Genomic DNA, 27,801 nt, shown 5'->3' with positions numbered 1-27,801 from the left:
TTTCTAGTTAAATAAAAATGCTAGATAAAATATAAGTTAAGAAAATGTAATGATCCTCCTTTCTGAAGTCTTCCTTCATTTTCTTTACTGTGCCAATATGCTAATAAGAAGGTGGTGTATTTGCTGTAGAACAAGAGTTATGAAGTGGGGTGGCTTCAGGGCACCCGTGGACCCTCTGCGTAAATGAGCATGTATGTTTCGTGTGCATCGCCCCAGTGGCCTGCAGAAGGTTTCAAGAAGTATTAAGAATCACTGCTTTGAAGTCTGTAATTTAAAAACCTATGTTTGGGGAAGGGGGTAAAATTTACAAAAGTTAGTGTTTATTTCTAAAAATGAAATTGTTGCTGTTTTATTTTAAATTTTACCAAAGACTATATTTGAACAGAAGATTTCAGGCCCCACTCCAACGTCCAACCGGTGGAGGAATTGTTGTAAGCTTCCAAAGTAGGAAATTTTTGTTTTTAATTGGTTCTTGTTTTAAATTTAGACTTCTGATTTATTATAATTTTAGTGTGTAGAATTTGTCTGACAGCAGTGGTTTTGAACCTTTTGAGGAAACAGGTTGGTCAAGAGTGCCTTTAAATATCTCATTTTTTAAAAAAAACATAGACCTTCTTCCCAGAAAAAAGATAGTACATACATATATCTGTTCTGCATTCAGTGTGATACTAGCTGTGGGTCTGTCATATGCGGTTTTTAATTGTGTTGAGGTAAGTTCCGTTATATACCCAGTTTTTTCTGAGAGTTTTTATCATGAAGGGATGTTGAATTTTATCTCATGCTCTTTTAGCATCAGTTGAAATGATCATATGGTTTTTATCCTTTGTTCTGTTGATATGATGTATCACATTGATTGATTTGTGTATGTTGAACCATCCTTATATCCCTGGGATGAATCTCACTCAATTAAAATGCATAGTCTTTTTAATGTGTTGTTGAATTTGGTTTGCTAGTATTTTGTTGAAGATTTTCGCATCTAGGTTCATCAGAGATCCTTGGTCTATATACGTTTTCTGTTGTGTCTTTGTCTGGATTTGGTATCAGGGTGATACAGGCCTCAGAGAATGAGTTTGGAAGTATCCCTTTCTCCTCGATATTTTGGAATAGTTTAAGTAGGATTGATATTAGTGCTTTGAATGCTTGTTAGAATTCAGCAGGGAAACCATTGGGTCCTGGGCTTTTCTTTGATGGGAGACTTTTTATTGCTTCTATCTCATTACTTATTGGTTTATTCAAGTTTTGGATTTCTTTCTGGTTAAGTCTTCGTAGGTTGTATGTGTCTAGGAATTGATCCATTTCTTCTAGGTTCTCCAATTTATGGGCATATAGTTGCTCATAGTAGTCTCTCATGATCTTTTGGATGTCTGCAATATCAGTTGTAATGCCTCCTTTTTCATGTCAAATAATTTATTTGGGTCTTCTCTCTTTTTTTGTTAGTCTAGCTAACAAAATTATACTGACATAAAACCAGTCTATTTTGTGTGTCTATTTTGTTTATCATTTTAAAAAGCCAACTTTTTGTTGCATTGATCTTTTGTATTTTTTGTTTCAATTTCATTTATTTCTGTTGTGATCTTTATTATTTCTTCTACTAATTTTGGGTTTGCTTGCTCTTGTTTTTCTACTTCTGTGAGATGTGTTAGATTGTTTATTTGAAGCTTTTCTACTTTGGGGATGTAGACACTTATTTCTGTAAGCTTTCTTCGTATTACCACGAAAGCAATAATACCCTTATGTTCTGAATTTTGCATTCTATCTTGAGTTAACGGATGCTATCACACCCCGAGCACATCCTCCCGTCCTTGGATCTGTAGCTTGAAAATTCCTATCTCATATTTTTTTCTTTCTCCCCCCACCCCACTTACCAACTTGTGATTTGATCTCATATTTGTGCTTCATAGGATACTAATTGCACACATGCAGTGGTGCGTTCTTGTTGTTGAAGACAGCCATTTGGGCTCTGTAGAATTATGTCACAGTTTCAGTTGCCCCTGAGGGAGCATTTTGTGAAAGCATGCCTGCATGATTCTACTTATGTTAGGTATATAAAATAATCAAATTCATAGGATAAAATTGGAATGGTGGTTGCTAGGGGCTGAAGAAGGAGGCAAATGGAGAATTTACTAATCAGTGAGCCTAGTCTCAGCAAGATCCCCTATTCCACACTGTGATCACAACTTGGTGATGAACCACGTTTTTTTCTTTCTTTTAAGATTTTGTTTTATTGTGATGAGAAAACAATATGAGAACTACCCTCCTAACAAATTTTGAAGTGTGCAGTACAGTACTGTTGACTATTGGTACAGAGTTGTACAGCAAATCTCTAGAACTTACTCATCCTGCTTAACTGAAACTTTATGCTCTTTGATTAGTACCTCCCCAGTTCCCTCTTCCTTCAGCTCCCAGCAACCTCCATTCCACTATTTTATTCTAAGAATTTGATTGTTTTATGTACCTTCCTATAAGAGGAATCATGCAGTATTTGTCTTTTTGTGACTGGCTTATTTATCTTAGCTTAATATCCCCGAGGTTCATCCTTATAGCATATGTGGAATTTCCTTCTTTTTAACTCTGAATAATATTTCATTATATGTATATACCACATTTTCTTTGTCCGTTCATCTGTCGACAGACATTTAGATTGTTTCCACATCTTGGCTATTGTGAATAGAACTTCAGTGAACACAGGAGTGCTAATATCTCTTTGCAATTCTGACTTCAGTTCCTTTGGATAAATGCCAGGAAGTGAGAGTGCTAAACGTGTTTCCAACCCAGGATCCGCAAGGAGTATGACCAGCATTCCTCCCGTGCCTTTACTGCTAGGTGAACTTTGTGTTGATCTGCATCTTTCTCCCATTTTCCTTTCCAAATGGCACGTGCTCTGCGTGTACTCCCCCACGGGTGTCATTGCTGTCTGTGGCATGGCGCTAAGCCCGTCACTGCATTAATGTGTCTTCAGCCCTCATTTGTCAGCACAAAACTGGCAGAAAATGCAGCGTCCATCTGGCCTGCCCTTTCATGGGATGCCTTGACTTTCTTCCCTTCCTCTATTTGTCAGTTCTTCTCCCTTTCCTTGGCTTCACCTGGGCCCGAATCTGTTAAGCTGGTGTAGGGCGACTGGCTTATTTCTCTTAACATAATACCCTGAACATCCCTGAGTGCTCCTTCCCTGAGTGTTCCCCAGGTTGCTGCCAGGTCTCTCCTGTCTTAGACTTAGAACATTGTCTTTTCTCTTCACCGTCAGGGCACTTGTTCGCTCCCATTTTTTATTCCCTGTTGTCTACCTGCCACCCTCACTGCCCGCTCTTCACTTCCTCCTCTGTCCAGTATCCTGTCGGATGTCCTCCGTGCTTTCCGTACGCAGAGAGTCGTGGCTCCAGCAGCCTCTGTCTGTGCAGTCACTGTGGAACTTCGCGTTGCATGCGTCTGTGAGCGCAGGCCTCGTTTCAGGTCCCGAGAATAAAGGGTTTAGCAAAATCAGGGCGTGTTTTCTGCACTAGTAGAGCTTATAGTACAATGGAAGAGATGGAGATTAACCTAACAATCACTGAGATAAGAGTAAAGTTACCACCGCTGAGTTACCAAAAGGAGAGAGGGGTAAGAAATAAAAGCTTGCGGTAGGAGATTTAGCCAGGGAAGGCTTTCTTGCCATGGGAGCGTGAGGCTGAAATCGGTGCGATGATTTATCTGGGCAGGAGAGGGTGGGAGAGGCAGGCGACGGAGAGGAAGCATGTGTGAAGACTCTGTGGCGCCCTCAGAGCCGACTCCTTAGATCCTGGAAGGCAGCCAGGTGGCCGACAGAGTTGGGGGAGGAGGTACCAAAGGAGCAGTGAGCAAGGGTCTCAGCGTGCGCAGCGCCCGAAGCCTAGTTACACACTCAGCCTTTCTACCGTGAGCCTTGGGCAGCCCCTGAAGGGTCCTCACTGGGGGCGTGGGGGGGGGGTGATCATCAGATTTCTGTATGGAATGTTCTTCAGAGCTCAGTGGAAGTCCTGTTTACTCTTTAGACGGAGCTGGGAAAATATTGTCTCTGCCTGCTTTCTTCAGTTGGCTTTACTGTGCTAAGCAGCAGGTTCATTCAAGAGGAGAAAGGTTTGTACGTCTGTCTCAAGACACAGACAGGTAGACCAGTGACATTTAGACAGCCATTTATTCTTTAAACACATATTGGAGGGCCATTATTTTTATATGCTTTTTGTTTAAAGTATTTTTGGAGTGGCAAGGCTGTTACAGCATGAATAAAACAAAAGTCCTGTCCTCATTTAGGTTACTTTTTTGTGAATATATAACATATTAGAGAAAAGGAAGCAAAAAAATTGAAAAGAAGCTGAACACATTCATCCGTGCCAGGTTAGATTTTGGGGGGACAGAGCTTGCAGTATGTCTAGTAAGGAAATAGGTTATGTTATTGAATTTCAGATGGAAGTTGGAAGCATAATTCCACTTTCAAGTCCCTTAAATTGTAGCAAACATGCCATATAATCTGTAGAGCAACACATGTGTGTTATGTGTAGGGGCACGAACACGCATGAAGTATCATTAACAGTAATTTGTAATATAAAAGAGGAAAGGATATATGTAGATGAACTCAATTATGTTTATGGAGATGTGATCAGGCTTCGCTGTAGTTAATGTAAACTCACCCATTCCTGAGGATTAGTGTCTCCCTGGGATTTTTACAGACTGAGACCTCAGCAGTATGGAGGGGTCAGATGAACTTGACCTGCACAGTCATTTCACAGTGGCTGGACTTGACTGCCAGTATCCAGTATCTTCTGCTAGGAATAGTATTTGGTTTCAAATGAACCTCGGTTTCTTTTTTTTTTTTATGCCAGTGATTATCAAATGCATTTGGAGTGCACACATTTTGATGTGCTTCAATCTTTATCTTCTTAAGGCAAGCCCTAATTTAACTTTTTTCCCCTCAATGTGCCTATTTCTTATTTCTGAAATTAGACATTTTATCCTTGATTTCCAAAGCCAGTGTGTTTGCAGGATTCACTCTGCTTTGTGTCTCTTCCTGTTCATAGCTCTTCTTCTCTGAGCTTTATCTTCTTTACTTCTCTCAAATTTTCCTTGGCCGTAGCAGTGTCTGTCTTCAGAATGCTTTGCGCCACTTTCTCTGTTTACGTGGCCTTTCCATCAGGATAGAGAGAAGCAATTGTGTTTAGTTTTTACTCTCCGCCAGTTACCAAAATAACACTTTGTGATGCATTTTTGATAGAATAATGGTTTCTTCCCTCTAAGTTAACATTCAACATTTTAAGTGGTCTAAAGAGGGATTTGTCTACTGGAATTGATAAGATTCCTGACAAACAAATTGCTATTGTAGCACAAAACATGAGCACCTGTCACCTGTTACTACTACTGTCGGCCACTCATGTACCACTTGGCACAGCCAACGTTCTTCTCTCTGATGGAAATGACATCCCTAGATTGTTCTACATTTAGGGTCTAGAAACATAACGCTTCTAGTCTAGGTAGGGAGAAAAGAATGTGCTATTAAGATTTCTAGCTTACCAAACGCTCATCGGTCTTTGCCGACGCTAATGATCCCGATACTTTTTATTGGGAGTGTTGTTTTGGGACGTATGGCAGACAGAAATCACTCTTGAGGTCCTTCAGGTTCCGCATTTTCTTGGTCCACAGACACATTCCTTAACCCAGCGGAGGGCTGTCCAGGGTAGAAGAAAGCGATTCGATGTGTTATTAGCCGAGCACAAAAACAAAACCAGGGAAAAGGAATTGATTCGCCATCTGGACTCTCAGCAACTACCGCAGCCTCTCAGGGACCCGCATCCTGCCCCTCCCAGACCGTCACAGGAGCCGCACCCCAACCCTCACGGAGTGACTCCTGCCGAATCAAAGCCTTTCATAGCTAGTAAACCTAAACCTCACACCCCCAGTCTTCCAAGGTAAGCCGGACCCTCCACCTCTCTCCCCCTCCTGCAGAGAACAGAATTGCAGGCGCTGTAAAAACGCTAGTATTGGTCACGACGTCAAAAAACATGCATCAGGCTCACTGTGAAGATATTTTTTTTAACGGGGATTTACTATGAGAAGAGAAGGGTTGCGTTCATCAGTCAGTTCCAGCCAGGGCTCTTTTTGGTTGCAAATGCAAGCAGCAAAATAAAGCCGGAATTACCTTCTCGATACTCGATCAATGTCGGGTAGCTCTCAACCCCGCAGAGCAGTGCAGAAATTGGGTCCTTCCTGCAGGTTACTGACCGGAACGTTTCACGTGGCTTCGACAGCAGTTTCCTTGTCATTTGCCTTTCTTCTCCCAAAACACAGCAGTGTGAATTCTTGCCGAGGGCAGGCATTCAACCTGAGTTTTTACTGCATCCATTTCTCAACATGTTTTTTCATTCATTCATTCGGGGCTCTGGCCTGAGCACGGATTAGCATTTTAGCAACATTGGAAACGGTGGATCGGAGTGTTTTAACGAGAACTTACTCACACGCCTCAGAGACAGTGACCGTGGAATATGCGTGTGTTTGTGCTTGTGTTATGTAACCCAGTTGAAGTAAAGGATTTGTGCCCAATTTCCAGAGGGAAGGGAAAGAGGAAAGCATAGAGGACGAGGGGCTTCAGTGTGGGGCATCTAACTGTTGGCAGCAAGGGCTTCTGCTTAGGGACATGCCAGCCTTGCTGTTCCACCTGCCCGTGTCTGATCCTTGAAGTGATTGTTAAGAAGGTGGAAACCAAAATGTGTGCTTGAGCCTGTCCCAACGTGAGCCCTGTAGTTTCTACACAACACACTGGAGCTGCCGTCAGAGGCCCTGGCCAGACAGTCCTTTCTTTGGCCACCTTCTCATTGAAATTTTTGCATCTATAAAAAAGTAAGCTTGGCCAGGCGCGGTGGCTCACACCTGTAATCCTAGCACTTTGGGAGGCTGAGGAGGGAGGATCGCTCGAGGTCAGGAATTCGAGACCAGCCTGAGCAAGAGAGAGACCCGTCTCTACTATAAATAGAAAGAAATTAGCTGGACAACTAAGAATAGAAAAAATTAGCCGGGCGCGGTGGCACATGCCTGTAGTCCCAGCTACTCGGGAGGCTGTGGCAGGAGGATCGCTTGAGCCCAGGAGTTGGAGGTTGCTGTGAGCGAGGCTGACGCCACGGCACTCACTCTAGCCTGGGTAACAGAGTGAGACTCTGTTTCAAAAAAAAAAAAAAGGTGTAAGATTAATTTCAGAAGTACTACGCCATTATAGCTGCAGGAAAAATACATTACTCTCTTGACTAAAGGGCTCTAGATGGTCCACATAAAGTGGTAATGCCATCTTACACTTTTATCACCTGGGATCCCTCCCGGGTTATCTTAGAGTACTTCGCCAGCTGCAACTGGCCCTTCGTATCCATGGGTTCCACATCCATGGATTCAGCCAACTGTGTGTCAGAAGTATTTGGGAAAAAAAATTGATTCTGTATTGAACACGCACAGATGTTTTTTGGATATTATTCACTGAACAATATAGTATAACAATTACTTGCATGGCATTTACATTGTATCAGGTATTATAAGTAATACAGAGGTGATTTTAAGTAAGTGGGAGGATCTGTAGGTTAGAGGCAAATCCTAAGCCATTTATATCAGGGACTTGAGCATTCTCCGATTTTGGTATCCTCGGGAGGTCGTAGCCCCAGTCCCCCGTGGATACCAAGGAACAACTGTATTTCATTTATCGCCGTAGTAACCCAAATCCAGTTGAAATTTGAAGAGGAATGCAGGAAAAAATTCTGTGAAATCCCACATACATTTCCCCTTTTTATGGAGAACAGGAGGGGACGTGAGCCACCCAAGTGGCTGCAGGAAGGAGCACCAGTTGTCATAAGGATGACGTTTGGCAGACAGCTTCTCTTGGCACCACGCAGTTCAGGGAGAGCTTCCTTCCTTCCCTCCTTCCTTCCGGGTCGGCGCGTGGCCGAGCACGGGTGGGGGGGTCCCATAGGCGGCCCTGGGTGCGTGGTCGCGTCTGAGCACTGGCAGGGGGGCCCTGGTGCCCTGGGTGCCTGGTCGCGTCTGAGTGGAGGCGGCGGACCCCAGGCGAGCGACCTGACCCGGCCGCCCTCTCCGCCCGCCCAGGCCGCCAGGCTGCCCTGCGCCGCAGGGGGGGAGCGCCCCCGTCGACCCCCCTCCGGTCCACGAGTCTCCGCACCCGCCCCTGCCTGCCACTGAGCCAGCTTCTCGGTTATCCAGCGAGGAGGGCGAAGGCGATGACAAGGAAGAGTCTGTTGAAAAACTGGACTGTCACTATTCAGGTCATCATCCTCAGCCAGCATCTGTAAGTCCCACCCCCGCCGCGTTGGCCCTCCCCGAGGCGTGGACGGGGCCCCGGGGGCGCCAGGGAGCGTGTGGCCCAGCACCGGGCGCCCCAGGGGCAGCACGCGCTCTCCCTTCCTCATCTGACACTGTCACTCATCCTCCCGGCCGCCCACAGGAGAGGGGACCCTGGCGGGCGGCCTCGTGGCGGGGGCAGGCGCCAGCGCTGTGTTCTCTGTCTCGCAGTTTTGCACATTCGGGAGCCGGCAGATCGGAAGAGGCTACTACGTGTTTGACTCCAGGTGGAACCGGCTTCGCTGCGCCCTCAACCTCATGGTGGAGAAGCATCTGAACGCGCAGCTGTGGAAGTGAGTGCCCGCCGGCGGGGGCGGGGGGCCTCGCTCAGTCTGCATCCCCTCCTCATTTCCCGTGGGGCTGATGTGACGAAGACAGGCGTACCGAGTGAAGGCGTGGCCTTCGACTGGCCCTCAGAGGAAGGGGCCTTGTCGTTAATTTACTCATTCAGCAGCTACAGATTGTTCTGGGCGCCGGCGTTCAGGGCAGAACTTGTGCATACACGGAGCTCGCAGTCTAGCTGGGAATGGGGCGGGTGGCGACAAAAACTAGTCTGCGGAAAAATAAGCAAGGCAGCCCCAGCTCGTCATACGGAAGATAATGGAACAAGCAACGACAGTCACTGAGACTTACTAAAAGCTTACTCTGTGCCAGTCAACTTACTAAATGTATTTAATTTTCACAGTTCCATCAGGTGGCCACCATTATCCCTCCCTCCACCTCTTTTTAAACAGATAACAGAACTCTGAGGTACAGGGTCATGTGAGAAGTTAGTTGGTGGGGCCAGGATTTGAACCTACAGGGAGTTTGTTTCCAAGTGAGGAGCCACGATGGGAAAATAACAGGCCAGAGGGGTTCGGAGAAAGCCTTGAGCTGAGCTGGATGGAGGAGAAAGAGCAGCCATTGGGGTGGTATTGGGGGGGGGGGAGTTCCAGGCAAAGGGAACCAGCTGCGAGAAGGTCTGGAGTCAGAAGACAGCTTGTTTGATAAACAAGAAAGCAAGCATGGCACACGACGAGGCCCGAGAGACCAGCAGGGCCGGGTGGCATTGAAATTAATTCTGAGTGCGTCGTGAGGCTGGTCAAGATTTTAGGTAGAGGAGCCATGTGTTCTGATTTGCAATTTAAGATATCTTGTATGGTGTTGTGTATGCTAGTGTTTCCCAAATACTATTTTTAGCGAAAGGAGGTTTCCATAGCCAAAAAGGCTTAAATTGTCTACATTACTGCAGGACTTCTCAGAGCCTTTAGTGGGCACTGTGCTTTGCAGTTCTCAAAGCAAGGGATGTCATATGTAATGTGGCATGTCTCCCATGCTCTTTTGACCGAGGAACTTTTTTTAGGGGAGCATCTTGGGGAACTAGTGATTGGTGGGACCTACTTTGGTGAGCCTTGAGCTTTGCTAAAGGGGCTGTCCAGTAATTCTCTACTGGGGCATCATTTACTAGTGCCTCCTTGAATGGACTCTGCTAGTACATCCATCTGCCTGCCTGCCTTGATTTCCTAATAAAGTCGGAAGAAACTGTTCGGAGGCCTTGGATAGTCTGCAACCCAGAGAACCATCTCCTTGGTCATTGTTAGGACTTACATTTATTCACTTAGAAAACCAGATCCAGAACAGTGTTACTCTGCTTTTCTCTTTCATATCTCTTCCTGGTTCTTACTAACAAGGGACAATAACATTGTCTCTGCCAAGAAACAGAATCAGGAGAGTGGCTTATGGGGCTCTGGGGGGCGGGGTCTCTGCAGATCAGAACGCCCTAAGACACACGAAATCCCACCTGCTTATTTCTTCACACTAAGTGGGACTTGGAGAGCTCATTGAGCTCACTAAACTTAACGGGGATAGTGTGTACTCCTAAGAGTGCAGAAGGGTCTTCCGAGTGCTTTTTTCTCGTTATATTGATGAGCGGCTCGTGACCGGCAGTTCGGGGGAGATGGTTTGGGTTCCCAGCAGCTTATCCACGGAGAGATTTCCCTCTTCGTGCTGTGCACTTGTGAGAAAGTAGGATCATGAGGTTAACTCTGCTGTGGACCTTCTCTCTGTGCTTTTTTTTTTTTTTTGAGACAGAGTCTCACTGTGTTGCGCAGGCTAGAGTGAGTGCCATGGCGTCAGCCTCGCTCACAGCAACCTCCAACTCCTGGGCTCAAGCGATCCTCCTGCCTCAGCCTCCTGAGTGGCTGGGACTACAGGCATGTGCCACCACGCCCAGCTAATTTTACCTGTATATATTAATTGGCCAATTAATTTCTTTCTATGTATAGTAGAGATGGGCGGGGGTCTCTCTCTTGCTCAGGCTGGTTTTGAACTCCTGACCTCGAGCAATCCGCCCACCTCAGCCTCCCAGAGTGCTGTCTGTGCTCTTACGAAGCTGACTCCCCCATCACTTGCTCCCAGGGAGAAGGAAACCATCCCTTTTCATGAATGTGACCTTCGGTTTTAAAAAAGTCAATACTGGGCCGGGCGCGGTGGCTCACGCCTGTTATCCTAGCACTCTGGGAGGCCGAGGCAGGAGGATCGCTCAAAGTCAGGAGTTCGAGATCAGCCTGAGCAAGAGTGAGACCCCGTCTCAACTAAAAATAGAAAGAAATTAATTGGCCAACTAAAAATATATATAGAAAAAATTAGCCGGGCATGGTGGCGCATGCCTGTAGTCCCAGCTACTCGGAAGGCTGAGGCAGGAGGATCGCTTGAGCCCAGGAGTTTGAGGTTGCTGTGAGCGAGGCTGACTCCAGGGCACTCACTCTAGCCCGGGCGACAGAGTGAGACTCTGTATCAGAAAAAAAAAAAAAAAAAAAAAAAAAAGTCACCGCTGCAGCAACAGACGTGTTGGCTCAGTGGAGAGCCGGCGCGTAGGCGTGGGGCAGACAGGAACCTGGGGCGCGGTGCCTGTACAGTGCTCCCCAACGCAGGAGTGCCGTCGGCCCAGTCGGGCAGCCCCGGGGATGGGCTGTGCGGAGGTCGGCGCTGCTCCCCCAGAGGAGAGCTGTTCTCAGGCGGCATCTTGGAGGCCCTCAGGGAGGCCTCCACAGTGGCCCAGGTCCCGCCTGTCTTACTGCTCGGCCAAAAATCTCCCCTTCCAGGAAGAGCTGAGTGCCGCTCTCCCCGGCCCCTTACTTACCCTTTGATTGCTCATTGGCAGTAAAAATTTGAGGGTGAGTGCAGGTGGGATTTGGGTGCGAAGTAAGTCGTCTGCAGTTTGTGGGGTCTCTGGACAGCGGCGGGACTCGAATCGGCACTCCCCTGGAGCGTGGCCGCCACCCCAAGGGCCCTTCCCGAGCTCCCGTGACTTCCGCGAGTGACCTGCCCTCTGTTGACTGAGGACCACTGTTCCGCCTCCCCTAGGAAGGGGCCAGGATAGTTTTCAACGGTTTTTTGTTTGTTTGTTTGTTTAGCTTTTTGAATCGGGAGTGTGTTCACTTGGCTTAAGAAAGAAAAATGGGCATAAAAAGGCACACAGCAAAGAGTGTTAGTCACCCTGCCCCCTACACTCCTGTTTCCTAAGCTGTCCCCCAGCCGGAGCCATTTTTATTATTGATAGTTTCTTGTGTGTCTTTACAGAGTCGATTTGTGCAAACACAAGTCAGTATGCGTGCATATTCCTACTTCGCCTCTTCTTTATACAGAAGGTAGCGGATTACGTAAAAGAGCCTTTTCGCAAGAAGCTAGTCGTGGTCACGCAGGGACCGCCATCCTCCCTCCTTGGGAGCCTTTCTTTCCCCAGAGGTTGGCTCCAGGCAGCCTGGTCTTTGGACCTGACTTCCTGAGCCACCTGGTGGCCGCAAGAAGCCACTGACCCAGCTCGAGGTGACCCGCGGACTTCCTTTAGAGCAGGGCTTCCTGTCCCAGCCCGCCAGTCACCTGGGGGCCTTGTTGCCACCGAGACCCTGATGAAGCTGGCGGGGGCGGGGCCTGGGAACCCAGCGTTTCGGGCAGACCTCTTGTGATGCCCACGCTCGCCCTGCTCTGGGGCCGGGCGGGGGCACATAGAGCCGCCTTCCCAGTCTCGGCCTCACGTTGGAACCTCCCAGAGAGATTTAGAAATGACTCATCTCTGCCCCCCACCCCCACCCCCAGGGACTCTAGTGCGGTCAGCGTGGGTGTGGCAGGAGCCTCGCAGGTGACAGGGACATGCAGGTGACCGGGACATGCAGGTGACCGGGACACGCAGCAGCCCTAGCAAGAGCACCAGCTTCAGGCCGCGCGCGGTTGCACTGGAATGGGGTTTGTCAAGCAGGTGCAAATGCTTGTCATTCACTCCTTTTGTTACTAGCTGTAGTTCTTACTTGAAAGCTTCTGGAAAGCGCTTGGGATAAGGAACCGGGCCACCCCGCGTCAGGGTCAAGGCCATCTTGGCACTTGCCTTCCAGGCAGGCCACTTCCTATTTTTTCTACCTCGGTGTGAGTTCTGCCAGCGGAATGTTTGAAATTTTGGTGCTGTCCCATTTCGAGATTGGAGCTAAAATAAAAGGGGGGGCTCCCTCAGCCCCTGATAAATACTTTGCCCAGATGTTATTAGCCGAATGCATCGTTACAACACTGTGACAGAAAATTCCCTGAGATTTTTGAGGCTTTATTCCCTTGTGCCGTCATTTAGGCCAGTAGTAGGACCCCGTTCATTAGCTGCGCCCTTCCTCTCTTCCCATGCCTGCCTGAATTCTCTCCACGTTTGTTGAGTGCTTTCTGCATTTTCCCACTGTGCTGGGCATCAGGGCTGTAGTGGTAAAATAAGATGTGGATTGCTCTGACTGCATAGGCGTTTGTGATTAGCAGTCACGCGTTGAAGCCACCCGAAGTCTTACAAAGGCTAGAAACAGGGCCAGGGTGAGTCCTTGGGCAACTAAGCAAGTCAGGACGGTCGGGACGGGTTTCCTAAGGAAGGGATGGCGAGCAGAAGCTTGAAGGCTGAGCGCGAGTTGGGGTCTTGAGTCGTGGCATCTTGCCGGGAGATGGGCGGCAGGAATCGGGAGGGGGGTGGGAGGTGGAGCCAGGAGCTGGGGCAGGAGCAGAGGAGAGGCGCACACGCGCCGTCACCCTGCCAGCCCTGGGAGGCGTTACAGAATCGAAAGGAGAGAAGCGACAGGGTTGGCTTTGTGTTTCGGAGTGATCACTGTGACGGGGGGCGTTCTCAGTGTCAGAGGCGTGGGGTGCCCCTCTGAACGTCCCCACGGATGGCCTCGGTGGCCGTCACTCACTGTCTTCTCCTGTTCCAGGAAAATCCCACCCATGCCCAGCACCGCGCCACCTGTCTCCACGCGCGCTCCCCACCGGGCGAACGCGGCGCCCCCGTCGCAGTGCGGGCTCAGCTGTCTCGCCGCAGCCACCGCCTCTGCGTCCCCCGTCCTGCTGTCCCCCACCTGCGTCTCCCCGAACGGCAAATCGGTACCCGCTCACGGAACCACGCTGAACGCACAGCCCGCCGCCTCGGGGGCCATGGACCCCGTGTGTGGCATGCAGTCCCGACAAGTGTCCTCTTCGTCCGCGTCCCCTTCCACGGCCTCCGGCCTCTCCTCGGTCCCCTCCTCCCCGATGTCCAGGAAACCTCAGAAGTTGAAATCCAGCAAGGCTTTAAGGCCCAAGGAGTCTTCTGGTAGCAGCACTAACTGTCACAACGCCAGTAGCAGCGCCAGTGGCGGCTCAGGAAAGAAACGCAAAAGCAGTTCCCCGCTGTCGGTTCACTCCTCCTCCTCCTCCTGCTCTTCTTCTCATTCCATGGAGTCTTTTAGGAAAAACTGTGTGGCTCACTCCGGGCCCCCCTACCCCTCCACGGTGACTTCCCCCCATGGCGTGGGCCTCAACTGTGTGGCACACAGAGCGAACGCGGCGGGCCTCCGGCACGACCAGCCGGGGCGGGGCCCCCTGGGCGGGAGCCCGGCCGAGCCCATCAAGAGGGTGAGCGTGATGGTGAACAGCAGCGACTCCACCCTGTCCCTCGGCCCCTTCGTGCACCAGTCCGACGACCTGCCCGTCAACTCGCACGGCGGCTTTCCGCACCCGCACGCCCCTCTGGACAAGCTCCTGGGGAAGAAAAGGAAGTGCTCGCCCAGCTCCGGCGGCCTCAGCGGCGGCGGCAAGCCCACGAAGGTCGCCAGAGTGCCAGCCATGAACCACGTCCACATGAAACACACGGCCACCATCCCAGGGGCACAAGGACTGGCGAACAGCTCCCTCCTCCATCAGGTAGGAAGGGGCCCCACGTGGGTCCCTCCCTCAGGACCCTCCGCCCGCCGCCGGCGGGAGTCTGCGCGGTTGGGTTGGTGGGTTTGCCTGTAAACACATACCAGCTCCTTGGGGCTTCTCTGAAAAGGAGGGTTCGCGGCCCGTGAAGGTAAGACAGGCTCCTCTCCGCCCGAATTTCTGACGTCTTGGAAGGTGCCCTAGGTAAGGGCGCGTGGGGACGCGCGGCGCAGGCAGTGCCGCAGGACGCACCGGCGCGAGGCAGACTCAGGCTCGGAAGGGAATTCCTCTCCCCGTAGCCAGCAGGGCGTTGTCCCCGCGTTGCCCGTTGTGTGTCCCACGGTGCCGATGAGGAAGGAAGCAGATTCTGTTTCCTGGGCGGTGGTTCTGCAGCGCATTCCTCTGAAAAACAGCTGGGCTGAAATCGAATGGATCTAGAATGGAGGGCTGTAAGATTTAAAAAGAAAGAGCTTTTAATATTTTTCCCCTCAATTCCAGGTATTCTGGTTAAATCTCACCCTGTATTTTCCCCTCCCTGTTTTCAAGTGAGGCAGGAAAACAGGATTCAGCATGGGCGTAGCAGGAGACAAAAACCACGTTCTGAGGTGATAGTTTAAAAGGAGTCTGCGTGTGAGCCCACTGGTTGAGAGATGGCTAAGCGTGTTGCATCCATAATTAACCACGACTTTCTCTCTTTCGCTCTTGGTCTCTTTGTCTTTTTTCCTCCGTTTTCACCTGTTTTCTGTTTTCTTCTGACCTCACCTATAGCTGTTTCTTCCAGCTTCCTTCTGCCCCAACTTCCAGCTCATCTCTCCTCTTGTTATTTCATTCATCAGGGTATCTCCTCACCTTGCTTACGAACAGGAATTTCAGCAGCATCACCCCCGAGCCCTGATTTAAAATGTGAGGCTCTTTTTTGGTCCCCCCCCCCTTCCTCATCTTCAGAACTTAATTCAAATAAATGCCAGCTTTTGGACTTTTTTAGAAAAACCTCTTAAGTTATTAAGTACGAAATGTCCGATTTCCTTAAGTACTAGTTTGACAGTTGGTATCTCTGACAGTTCTCTTTGAAACTGCTTTTATTTTTATTGTGAAGGTACACCCTCAGTCTTTCAAATGCGTGTTTTGGCTTGTGGGTATCTTTCAAATATTTTTTAGAGCAGTTTTTGTGAAACCATTGGATAAGTGAAAGATCCGTGTTATTTTTGAACGTGAGTTCCATCGTGAAGCCAGCGCAGGGCAGACAGCTCGAAATCTACACAGAGCGTTTGGGAAGGATGTGGCTCATGAACGCACAGTATGTCGATGGTTTGAAAACTTCCATTCTGGTGATTTTAATCTTGAAAAAGAGCCACATGGGCCACGTGAGACTAAGGTGTGGACAGTGATAAGCTAAAAGCTGTAGTGGAAGCGAATCCATCTCAACCTGCGCGTGAATTAGCAACGAGGTTTGATGTCACTATTCCAACAACATTGGGCCATTGGAAACAAATCCACAAGGTAAAGAAGCTGGCTGGCTGGATGGGGTTCTGCGTGAATTAAACAAGCATCAGCAGAGAAACCTGCCCGAAGCTTGCCTTTCTTTGCTGTCACCACATAAAGAGCACAAACAAGCTATAGTTAAGATGACAAAACTGTATCGATAGTTAGGTGCATACTTTGATTGCATACTGCTTGTTTGAGATATATAAACTACTTTTTATAGAAATCGGACATTTCCTATTTAATGACCTAATACCAATAAGTTTCCTACTGTGAAATGATTTGCCTCCAATATTTGTGTGAATTAACACACAATGCTGAAGGTGTATGGGGGGGGGGATATCCATGAATTTAAGTAGCTACTTAAATTATGGGCTATTTGTATGTTGTTTGGCTTTTTGACCAGGGGACTCCTAGACTAATGGGAATTGTGTATTTCCTTCTTGGTTTGTATATTTACTCATTATAGCCTATGATAAGTATAGCAGTGCAGTACAAACACAGCAAGAGGTTGTATGCCCAGTTCTTGTTTTTTTTTTTTTTCTTTTGAGACAGAGTCTCACTCTGTGGCCCAGGCTAGAGTGAGTGCCATGGCGTCAGCCTCACTCACAGCAACCTCAAACTCCTGGGCTCAAGCGATCCTCCTGTCTCAGCCTCCCGAGTAGCTGGGACTACAGGCATGCGCCACCATGCCCGGCTAATTTTTTCTATATATATTAGTTGGCCAATTAATTTCTTTCTATTTATAGTAGAGATGGGGTCTCACTCTTGCTCAGGCTGGTTTCGAACTCCTGACCTCGAGCAATCCGCCCGCCTCGGCCTCCCAGAGTGCTGGGATTACAGGTGTGAGCCACCACGCCCGGCCTATACCCAGTTCTTAAAAATGCCTTCTAAGAAAATGCCTTCTAATGTCCTGATGAGACGGGACCCCCCCCCCCCCAGGGGTTTTCAGAAACCACTGTGCTCTAATGTCCGTCTCACATCCGTACTATTGAGCACCCTGTGTCTTCATGGAAACCTTGCTGCCCACAAGTAACAAGGGACAGGAGGAGGCTGGGTGGGGTGTAGCGGAGAGTGACGGTGCCCACGGCGTGGGCAACCCCTTGTGCACACAGCATCCGCCTCCAGACACTTGTTAGCAGGTTTAAAGAGAAACGCAGATCTGAACTTGCATGTGAAATTTGCCCATTTAAAAAAAAGCTATATATATAATTTTGTTTCTATCTTTTTTTCATGAAGTCTGGTATAGCCGCATATATCTATCTGTCGGCCAAATTAGACTCATGACCTGCCAGTTGGCCACTTCTAATTTTTACTGTCAGGGGCCGATGTCTCACTAGCAGGACTCAAACAGCCTAACTTTGGGTTTTTACCTTAAAATCAGTTTTGACATAAGTTTGTGTTTAAGAAACATTTTCTTTGTCTGATGGGATACTTTTTATTGCGGTCCACACAAATCCTTGCAGGGGTCAGGGGGGGCCCATGCTAGAGCTCAGAAGATCCGTGAGCCCCAAGAAATGTCACACGTTTTTATGTCCGTGTTCATTTATCGACAGGAGGGACCATATAGCTTTCATCACACTCTCAAAGGCACCCATGACCCCAAAATACTCTTAGGAATCTGCTTTTAGAAAAATGGGGGGCTCAACTTGCCGTTCCTTGTGGAGCCGACTTTAAAACAGAGATAACGGAGCTGGTTGAATTCTTCTTAGCGAGGAAATGAAGCGGGCCGTGCTGGGAAGCCTAGGAGTTAGGGTCGCGTAGGCACCCCAGCCCCTACTTCCAAGAGTCTTTTGTGGCTTCTACCACCAAGGAAATAAAAATAGCCCACTGTGAAGGCCGTAGTTCCCTGTCCCCAGCGTGGGCGCTGCCACCGCTCTGTGTGCCGGCCCCGCCGAGCCTGCTCACTTCTCCGTAGTTTTGTCCTCGAACACCTTCAAGGACAAAGTCAGCAAATAAAACCAAAGGCAAACGGCCTTTCCCCTAAGCTGGAGATTCGGGCCTGCCAGTTTTCTAGAGTGATTGTGCCCAACGGCAGTGACGCCTTCTAAAAGCTAAGGCCGAATTCTGTGGCCGACGTTCCTGGCGTCGCCCCGTCAGTGGAGACTTTGGTGGCCCGTGGCCTTTGGAACATTCTTATTTAGAATCGGGGGAGTACCGCGTACGACTGCTTACTTACCTCTCCATTGTTTCCCCACCCTGTCTTTTATTTTTTTTTTCCGAAAGCCAAAGGCACGTCCCTGACAGCTGAAAACAGCACGGGGAGGAATAATCCGGACACTTTTGAGGACAAGCTACACCTCCTACTCAGCACTCTGGACTCCGCGATGCCTTTGAGTCTGTTTCCCCAACCTCCTGTGGGCCTCGAGGGCAGACGGCCTGCCGGCTGTTGTTTTCACGAGGATTTTCCTGAAGCTGTGTCTGTAGCAGTGAGTACTCACAAGGACACTGGATCCAGTTCAGCCACCGAATTGCTCGTATCAGTGTTAAAGTGGTCTGGACTGCTTGCTCCCAATCTGTGAGAAGTTCTGTTTTTGTTTTGTTTAAACTTGCAGTATATCACAGAGCCAAGTAGATTGGCTGGGCAAAAAAGAATGTTTTGGCAAGAACGTTACTGTAGACCCTGCTCCCTTATCCCTCCCCCTGCCCTTTTTTTTTTTTTTTTTTAAACACTGTCTTCTGTAGGTCACTCTCGGGCAGTTAGGCACCTTAACCGGAGACTGGAGACCTTCCAGAGGAGGGACCTGCACCCTGAGCAACCCTCTGGAGAAGTGAATTTGGCTTCAGGTTTTTATAGAAATGTTTCAGGAATGGAATATTACGGACATTAGCGCAAGGCACCATGACAAAACAGCTCAGCCTTTTGCAAGTAATGTGGGGTGAGAAGATGTCAGAAGTTTCTAACTGATGAACTAGTTTGAAACTATTGATGCCCGGAAAGCAAGTATAAACCATTTTAGAGGCTTACTTTTCATGGTACAAAAGCAATTCTATGTGATGAAAACAAAAAAAAAAGAAGAAGAAGAAAAGAAATAAAGCCAAATTCAGGGGAGGGGAGGGATGGGAAAGGTGAAATCACTCTAGGGAGGGAGAAAAAACTTTTTCCAAAATTTCCAAAGAGATGGAATTTTCTTATCCTTTAAGTTTTCACGGTAAACAGTATGTCAGATTGGGTCGGTTGTCCTACTCAGTCTGTTTTTTAAATATTGCCTTTTTAAAGTGACATTGTTAGGATGTACTTAAATGTTTCCCAGACACTCTCTGCATTAGCCATCTTCCTGAGAGAGCTGTCGAGCCATCCAGGATACTTTTTCTGATACCCCATCCAGAAAGAAAGAGCTGAGTAAGTTAAAACAGCAGCGCTCGAGGAGGTGGCGTTCAATTCTGGGGAGGAGCTGGGGCCTAGTGAGGGGCCATCCCACCGCCACAGCTCCTGACCTGCGAACCAGGCACTTCTGCTCTGAGAACACAGAAGGTCGCCGAACACAGGGTAAAATTTCCAAGGCTTTGATTATTGCCCTGGCCAGGGCCTGAACAGAGCCAGCCAGTGCATCCTTTTTTTCCTTGCAGTTCTTGGGTTTCAAACTTCATTTTCAGGGAATTTCAATTCAACAGGTAGAATGAAAAAAATACTTGGTTTTACCAGCCTAATAATGTGAATTGCTACAGAATTATTCTTATTAAGTGAGAAAACAAAAACTTTATGCAGATACTTTAGCTATAAATCGATGTAAAATATTGATTTTTCTTTTTTTTAAAGGAAGGGGAGAACAGTGTCCTGTTCAGTTATTATGCAATCAAACCAGTAAATGCGCGGATGGGCCCATTTGGTGTAGTTAGGAGAAATCAGTCAGTTCCATCCCAGTGTGGGGGGGAGGAGGAGGTGAGAAGGAATCAGAACGTACCTAGTGGATTCCTTGGTAACAAGTGCAATGGGGTATGGGTAGAATTTATTTTCAGAGCCCAGGGGACTTGATGGTTATAAATAAAGTTGCTTTTAGCGATGAAATTTATAGACAGATCATGTTGTTCCAAAAGATGTGAATAGGATCCACGATAGCAAGTTGATTCAGAATAGTGTAGATATTTAGATTAGTGAATATTGATCATTTGATTTCTTAGACTGAAGTTTTAATAGAATTTCATTATGCCTCCCGTAATACACAGAGCATCGGGATTAGGAAATTAGCCATTTTGGATTCTGCCTGCCACAAAACAGACCTATTCTAAACAGTGCTATTAAATTTTAGACTGTTGTTCAAATATTTTATTTTCTCCTACGAGTACTTTTTATTATGGTGAACAATTAAGACCATTTAAAACACAGGAGTACGAGTATTTTTTTGAATTAAATTAACTTGCAAAAACCAAATTTGCAGTGGTTGGGTTGTTTCTAGACAGACTTTGGTATCAATTTAAAACCAAGATAATTTTTATATTCTTTCCAATAGAATTTCATGACAACTCCTGCAGTTTTCTTAACCTACAGAAAAAAAAAAAAGTGCTGCAATGATGAACAAAGAATTATACAAAACCTACTTTTGTATCTTTATTTTGGAATTTCTTGTTCTATTATAAATATGGAAGTATCCCTATTTGAGAAGACATATTTTGTTAAAAATGAATTGTACATATTTAAATATGTATTTTTGCACAGGTCTTTTTTTCTGATATCCTGTTTTGGTACAATTGAGATCATCTAGTATTTATTTATTAATTAATAAAAGTAAATACCTTTTTTATAATTTGAAGTGGTTCACTGCCAAGCCAATAGTTCTAGAACCTGCCTCCTTTACAGTTTAAGGGATGCCTCTGTTCCGTGAAAGTCTTGTCACTCCCGACGTCGGGAGTGGGTCCGCACAGAGGGAGTGGGCATTGCCTGCCTGGTTGCCTGGTTACCCGATAGACTACACGTAATTAAGTGACACACTGCTTTTCTTTCGTTGGTGTTTTGTGTGTGCGTGTCTGTGTGTGCGCGCGTGCGTGTGTGCCTGTGTGTGTATACTGTGAGCACATGTAGTATGCGATGTGGTTTAAAACTAATGGAAAAAAAAAAAACTGAAAGTGCCTGAACCTAGTTTTAAGCTTAGACAGAATCTCTCTAAAAAGACTTGAATGTTCGGTTGAACTTTTGGAGTTTGCTTTTTCCACCTAAATATTATTTCTAAAATTTTAGGGGAGGAGTTGAAAAACCAATGCTGGTAATTTTATAAGGTATTTTAAAAATTCAGACCTTCTGGTTCACAATGATTGAGCTGGTGACGGGCTGCCCAGTGGCACCGAGGGTTACAGATCTTTCTGTCCGCCAGCAACTTACACAACGTGTTCGTTTTGTTATTCACTCGTAAAATACAGAGTTTAAAATAGAATATTTAAAATATTTTGTATTCCAAAAATATAATACAAAGAAGTACCTCTGAGAACATTGAAAAAAATGTATAATTTGAAAAATGTAACTTATAAAGGCAGCTGTCTTCCTGCAAGAGTTCTGTTGCCAAGGAATTTCTTAATGTCTCTCATTCTGTCCTGGGGGGAAGGGGGAGTTGGGCTTTGAAAAATTACTGTTGAAAGTTTCATTGTTTAGCAGAAAATAATCATTTTTACATTTTGTGCAAAGCATTTTACATTTTCGGATCATTTAAATGAGCACTACATACTGTCAGTGTGAATGTAGGGCCTCAAAAACATTTTGCTGTTTTTGTTTTGTTTTTTTTTGTTTGTTTTTATTTGAGCTTGGTTAAAAAAGCAATCTCCTGTGTTAAAAATGTGTGAATAGTTTGATAATCTGTACACATAATCAAGAGCATCTCAGCTGGACTTTGTGTTGGCTGCTGTATAGAACATGAACAAACGTCAAGGGATAGAAAATTACTTTGGATATTTAAAAGAGAAGAAATATATAGTCTATTTGTTTTGTAACAAGTTTCTGTAAATAAAATAATTTATACTATTTATAAGAAAAAGTTGTGCTTTGCTTTATGAGAAATTAGTTTGTGGAACAAAGATGTTACTAAACGGGCAATAAAATTAGGACTTCTCAATAAATAAGGTTGGCTGCATGAAATATTTTCCATGTTTCCGCCTCATTGTGATACCAAACCCTTCCAGTCTAGTCTGACTTGTTCATTTTTGGCGTCAGATACTCGTGAAGCACCTTCACTCCAGTCTCCCTCCTGTGCAAGCTAAATACTTCTGAGGCCTCAGGATGTTTCCATTCTTGGGCCCAAAGCTTTGCCTTGGATGAATTAGTAACTGTGTAAACAGCGAACACTACTGTATCCTGGCCCTGTATGTGTGTGAAGGAAACAAGGGGAGTTCATGGATTGAGAAGCACATTCTATTTGTACTTGCTTATGTGCAAGTGTGATGACATGTTTTGTTTAGAGAGAAGTGTTTGATCCAGAGCTGGTCTAATCTCTTCCTTGCTTTTTACATTCCTCCCATACTGGCAATACAAGCGCATTTTAGTATTATTCAGAGCACAGCATAATCTTTTTATCTCTAGAAATCTGGCCAGTATTGCCATTTGTAAATAAATAATTCTAATAAATTAAATTTTATTATTATTTTGCTTAAAATAAGAGGAGAAACTGCTCTGTGTATTGGAAAAAGTGGCCATACCTTACATGAGTCAGGCTGGCTTCAACCTCACTGCCTCATGGATTTCCCATTCCCTCCTTACATCAACCAACTACTCGGCACTCTACTGAAATCCAGTCATAAGCTGTCTGTGGATAAGCCTTTCACTGTGTCCTCGAGCCTCCCAGGAAAAGGTTCAACCACTTGATTTCTTATCCTTTTTACTTACATTCCCTTTCAGGTAACCTGGCCGTGGATAGCAAGAGACTTGTCTCAGTTCAAAGAAGGAGGGTCGGCAGTTTTGGATCTTGGCATATGGGATTTCACCTGGCAGACAGGCAGGCAAGGTAAGGTCCTTCTAGACCGAGGAGCAAATGGGGCGAGCACCGGTGTGAAGAAGTGAGGGCTCGAGAATGATTCTCCTTGAGGCTTGCTGGGTGGGTGGGGCTGGTGGGGTTCGAGAAGTTGATCTCCAGTTGTGGAGGACCTTGAATGTCATGGGGTCTTTGTTCTCAAGAACATAGGGATCAGGCCCAGATAAACCCAGATGCAACTAAGCAGACCCCAGAGATATTTCAGTCCTAGCGCCATGCAGCTGCCAAAAGTCAGAGCCATTCAGATTGTTACGGAGGATTGTGGAAAATCAAAGGAGCACTTAATTCTCTTTCCCTGTTTTTGAGTTTTCACTCTTTTGCCTCCAGCATCTGTCTTTACTGCCTTCCCACCTCAAGTCCTAATTGAAAAGCTCCCTCTTTTAAAATCAGACTTATTGATCCTTTCCCTTCTGTCTCCTCTTTTTTTTTTTTTTTTTTTTTTGAGACAGAGTCTCACTCTGTTGCCTGGGCTAGAGTGCTGTGGTGTCAGCCTAACTCACAGCAACCTCAAACTCCTGGGCTTAAGCGATCCTCCTGCCTCAGCCTCCTGAGTAGCTGGGACTACAGGCATGCGCTACCATGCCCGGCTAATTTTTTCTATATATTTTGAGTTGGCCAATTAATTTCTTTCTATTTTTAGTAGAGACGGCTTCTCACTCTTGCTCAGGATGGTCTCAAACTCCTGACCTTGAGCCATCCTCCCGCCTCGGCCTCCCAGGGTGCTAGGATTACTGGCGTGAGCCACCGTGCCAGGCCAGTCTCCTCTTTCTTATAAGAAACTCTTGCTCTTGTTGCTGATGTCAAACTGTTCTTTCACCTTAGGGGGCTGTAATTTTTGACATTTGTTATCCTCATTTTCTACAACCAAAGCCCATGGACCAAAGCTGGCACTACCAGAATATCTCTTAGGAGGCAGGGAGCGTGAAGCTATCAGCCAAAGAAAACATTTTCAGTGGGGAGGGAGGATCAAACACTTATAATTTAATACTTTGAAAAAATCTCCGTCACATACGGCCCTTCCAAAAATGGAAGACAGAATGGAGAGGTGGGAACCTTAGGACAGTAAGTTACAAAGCTGTTGTATAATGATAATCCAGGTAAGCACTATTCAGTTTCCAAACTAAGGCTGACGATGGGGATAAAGAAGGCTGATTCCAGAAATCTTTTTTTTTTTTTTTTTTTTTTGAGACAGAGTCTCACTTTGTTGCCCGGGCTAGAGTGAGTGCCGTGGCGTCAGCCTAGCTCACAGCAACCTCAATCTCCTGGGCTCGAGTGATCCTTCTGCCTCAGCCTCCCGGGTAGCTGGGACTACAGGCATGCGCCACCATGCCCGGCTAATTTTTTATATATATATCAGTTGGCCAATTAATTTCTTTCTATTTATAGTAGAGACGGGGTCTCGCTCTTGCTCAGGCTGGTTTTGAACTCCTGACCTTGAGCAATCCGCCCGCCTCGGCCTCCCAAGAGCTAGGATTACAGGCGTGAGCCACAGCGCCCGGCCTGATTCCAGAAATCTTTGAAAGGGAGAACCGACAGGCCCTGAGGTCTAATTATGTTGAACGGTGAGGGGAAGAGAGAGCCTAAGATGACTTCACATTTCTAGCTTGGCCAGACTGACTGACGAGCTTTCAGTGAAATGTGTGATATGGTGGCAGAGAAGGAAGAAGATGTAACAGTGGCTTAGAGTTGCTGTGGGAAATTCAGCTTTAGTGTCCAGTTGGCTATGGAGTCTGGATGGAGCTTAGGAGGAAAGTGTGAGCTGGGAAATTGAGATGGAAAATTGTCTTTCACTTTTAGATTGTGAATGAGGTCACGGGAATAGATGAGTTTACCTGGGAAATACAGACAGTGATTAGATTTGGCTTATTATGATGTTAAAATAATACCTCATTAGATGTTGTGCCAAGTAATTTATATACAGTCTCTCTTACTAAGCCCTGATAGGGCAGGTATTTTGATCCCACTCATACTGATGAGCAACTTCTAAGAAGGTGTCTTGCCTGAGGTCCCACAACTAGGAGGTGGCAGAGCGAGGCTAACGCAGAACTGTCAGATGAGCGGTTCTTAGTGTTTTTCTTCTTGTTCACAGACTCCAAGAATCACACGAAAGGAGTTATGGATCCTGTCTGACAGAAGCACAGGCACGCCACATTTTATATTCCGTTTCTGGGATTTCACAAACCCGAAGCCCATCTCCCGTGGCCCAGAAGGAGAAGAACACCCAGGACAAGACCCTGGGAGAAAAATATTTGGGTGAAGATGTATGGAGAGCCAGCACTAGAATGAAAAACCAGAGAGGTAAGAGAAGGCCGGGAAGGATGAAATTGAGATGGTTTAGAGCAGGGGTCCTCAAACTTTTTAAACGGGGACCCAGTTCACATTCCACACGTGCGCACTGTGGGCCCGGGGCGAGTCGGCTGCTAAGCAGGACAGGCAGCAAAAACACCCAGAGGGCCGGATAAATGTGCTAGGCGGGCCGCATGTGGCCCGCAGGCCGTAGTTTGAGGACGCCTGGTTTAGAGAGTTGGAAGCTTAAAGACATGACTCCATGATAATTATCAATGCAGTCAACCCACTTAGGGAATATTTTATTCTCCTACTACTTTCTCCAGGATAATTGGAACAGCGGGAATTGGTTGGGTGGAAAAGTTATAAGAACTGGCAGGGAGATTGCCAAGGGATTGAGTGTAGATTTGGCTAAGTGCTTTATGCTGGTTTGCATTGGGTATTCAACGAAGAGAACAGGGAGCTACTACCGTGTTTCCCCGAAAATAAGACAGGGTCTTATATGTATTTTTCCTCAAGAAGACACCCTAGAGCTTATTTCAGGGCATGTGTTTTTTTAAGTACAATACAACAATCTACATTTATTCAAATAGAGTTAAGTCGTCGTCTTCTGGAACATCATCACAACTCTCCAAACCCCGAATCCCATCCTGAATTGCTTGAGACTCTTATTTCCTTTAGGACCATTGGCCCCGATCTCCCCTGTCGAGCACTAGAGCTCTAATGGGGCAGATGAGAAGGGCTGCTCGTGTTCTTTCCCGCTCTGCGAGGACATGCATGGGTTGTGCAGATGCGCTGCATAGCCACGCCCATCACTGGGGCTTATTTTCATAGCCACGCCCACCACTAGGGCTGATTTTCATAGCCACGCCCACCACTAGGGCTGATTTTCATAGCCACGCCCAGCACTAGGGCTGATTTTCATAGCCACGCCCATCACTAGGGCTTATTTTCATAGCCATGCCCAGCACTAGGGCTGATTTTCATAGCCACGCCCATCACTAGGGCTGATTTTCATAGCCACGCCCATCACTAGGGCTTATTTTCGGGGTAGGGCTTCTATTGCGCACATGCTTAGACATCCTGCTGGGGCTTATTTTATGGGGAGGGCTTATTTTTTGGAAAACATGATGTGTAGAATCTATACAGTCACTCTTTTTTTTTGAGACAGAGTCTCGCTTTGTTGCTCAGGCTAGAGTGAGTGCCGTGGCATCAGTGTGGCTCACAGCAACCTCCAACTCCTGGGCTCCAGTGATCCTCCTGCCTCAGCCTCCCGAGTAGCTGGGACTACAGGAGTCCACCTGTAGTCCACCTGCGCCACCATGCCCGGCTAATTTTTTCTACACATATTAGTTGGCCTATTAATTTATTTCTATTTATAGTAGAGACGGGGTCTCACTCTTGCTCAAGCTGGTTTCGAACTCCTGACCTCGAGTGATCCTCCTGCCTCGGCCTCCCAGAGTGCTAGGATGACAGGCGTGAGCCACTGCACCCAGCCAATGCAGGCACTCTTAACGACATTGGGTTGACTAGAATTACTTCCTCAAGTCTTACGATCCTCCTTCCAGATAGCTTTATTCTTAGGCAAGCCAGGTGATTTGTTCCAGATCACAGAGCAAACTGCATGTTCAATTCAATATGGCTGATACCAATGAGGGGGGTAACATACCAGGCAAAATCCAGGGACCAGGGTGATCAAAGTGGCATCACACTTTTAGGCCTAGGCCAGAGAGTAGAAGAATAGGAATTCCAGGTGGTGTTTTCAAAAGTGCCGCTGTTCAGAGATGCTTGTGATGCCTAGGTAAGACCGTGCACGGCGGTGATGGAAGTGGCGTGGAGGTAAAGAGCACTGGAATTAACGGTGAGAAACTGTGAGGCCATGCAGGGGTCCTCAAACTATGGCCGGAAGGCCACATGCGGCCCGCCGAGGACATTTATCGGGCCTGCCCGGTGTTTCTGCCGCCGCTGCCTGTCCTGCTTAGCAGCCGGCTCGTCCTGGGCCCACAGTGCGCACTCTCCAACGGTCTGAGGGACAGTGGACTGGCCCCGTTTACAAAGTTTGAGGCCCCCTGGTTAGAGTATTGCATGTAAGTTGTGCATTTCAAAGCATGTTACAGGCGAGAGGAAGACTGGGCCAGCCGCTCAGATCTGGAGTGAACTGGAGGGAGGGGGGAGGAGTAGCCTGGACGCCTGTGACTGAGGACAGTGGCACGATGAGTTGGCGTGGTTTTGCTGGGTGGCAGCAGCTTCAGAGAGAAGCTGACATTGTGAAACACGATGGCCAAGGAAGAGAGCAAGGGACCAGGAAACCGTGGGACTTTATCTTGGCCCCAAGTTCCTGAGGTGTACGTATGAATGAACAGCTTCTAACCCAGAGGGCTTCAAGAAAAGCAGAGTCCGCAAACACCAAGTATAGGCCGGCGCGGTGGCTCACGCCTGTCATCCTAGCACTCTGGGAGGCCGAAGCGGGAGGATCGCGCAAGGTCAGGAGTTCGAGGCCAGCCTGAGCAAGAGCGAGACCCCGTCTCTACTAAAAAAAATAGAAAGAAATTAATTGGCCAAT

The 27,801-nt window shown here is 47.1% G+C and overlaps 1 protein-coding gene across 1 annotated transcript in view; it reads left to right on the top strand.

The window, feature by feature from the left end:
• Positions 1-22,063, top strand: part of ATXN7 (ataxin 7) — a 115,955-nt gene extending 93,892 nt beyond the window's left edge. Inside the window, exons 8-12 of the mRNA XM_020284677.2 lie at positions 5,650-5,915; positions 8,089-8,287; positions 8,512-8,633; positions 13,554-14,520; positions 18,226-22,063. Coding sequence (XP_020140266.2) covers positions 5,650-5,915; positions 8,089-8,287; positions 8,512-8,633; positions 13,554-14,520; positions 18,226-18,243 — 1,572 coding nt within the window. The 3' untranslated portion in view covers positions 18,244-22,063. The remainder of the gene's footprint in view (positions 1-5,649; positions 5,916-8,088; positions 8,288-8,511; positions 8,634-13,553; positions 14,521-18,225) is intronic.
• Positions 22,064-27,801: the final 5,738 nt, after the last annotated feature.

The sequence above is a fragment of the Microcebus murinus genome, chromosome 30 (assembly GCF_040939455.1).
Source record: "Microcebus murinus isolate Inina chromosome 30, M.murinus_Inina_mat1.0, whole genome shotgun sequence".
Classification (NCBI taxonomy): domain Eukaryota; kingdom Metazoa; phylum Chordata; class Mammalia; order Primates; family Cheirogaleidae; genus Microcebus; species Microcebus murinus.
Note: the sequence above shows the minus strand (reverse complement) of the source record. Positions and strands in the feature narration are given on the sequence as shown.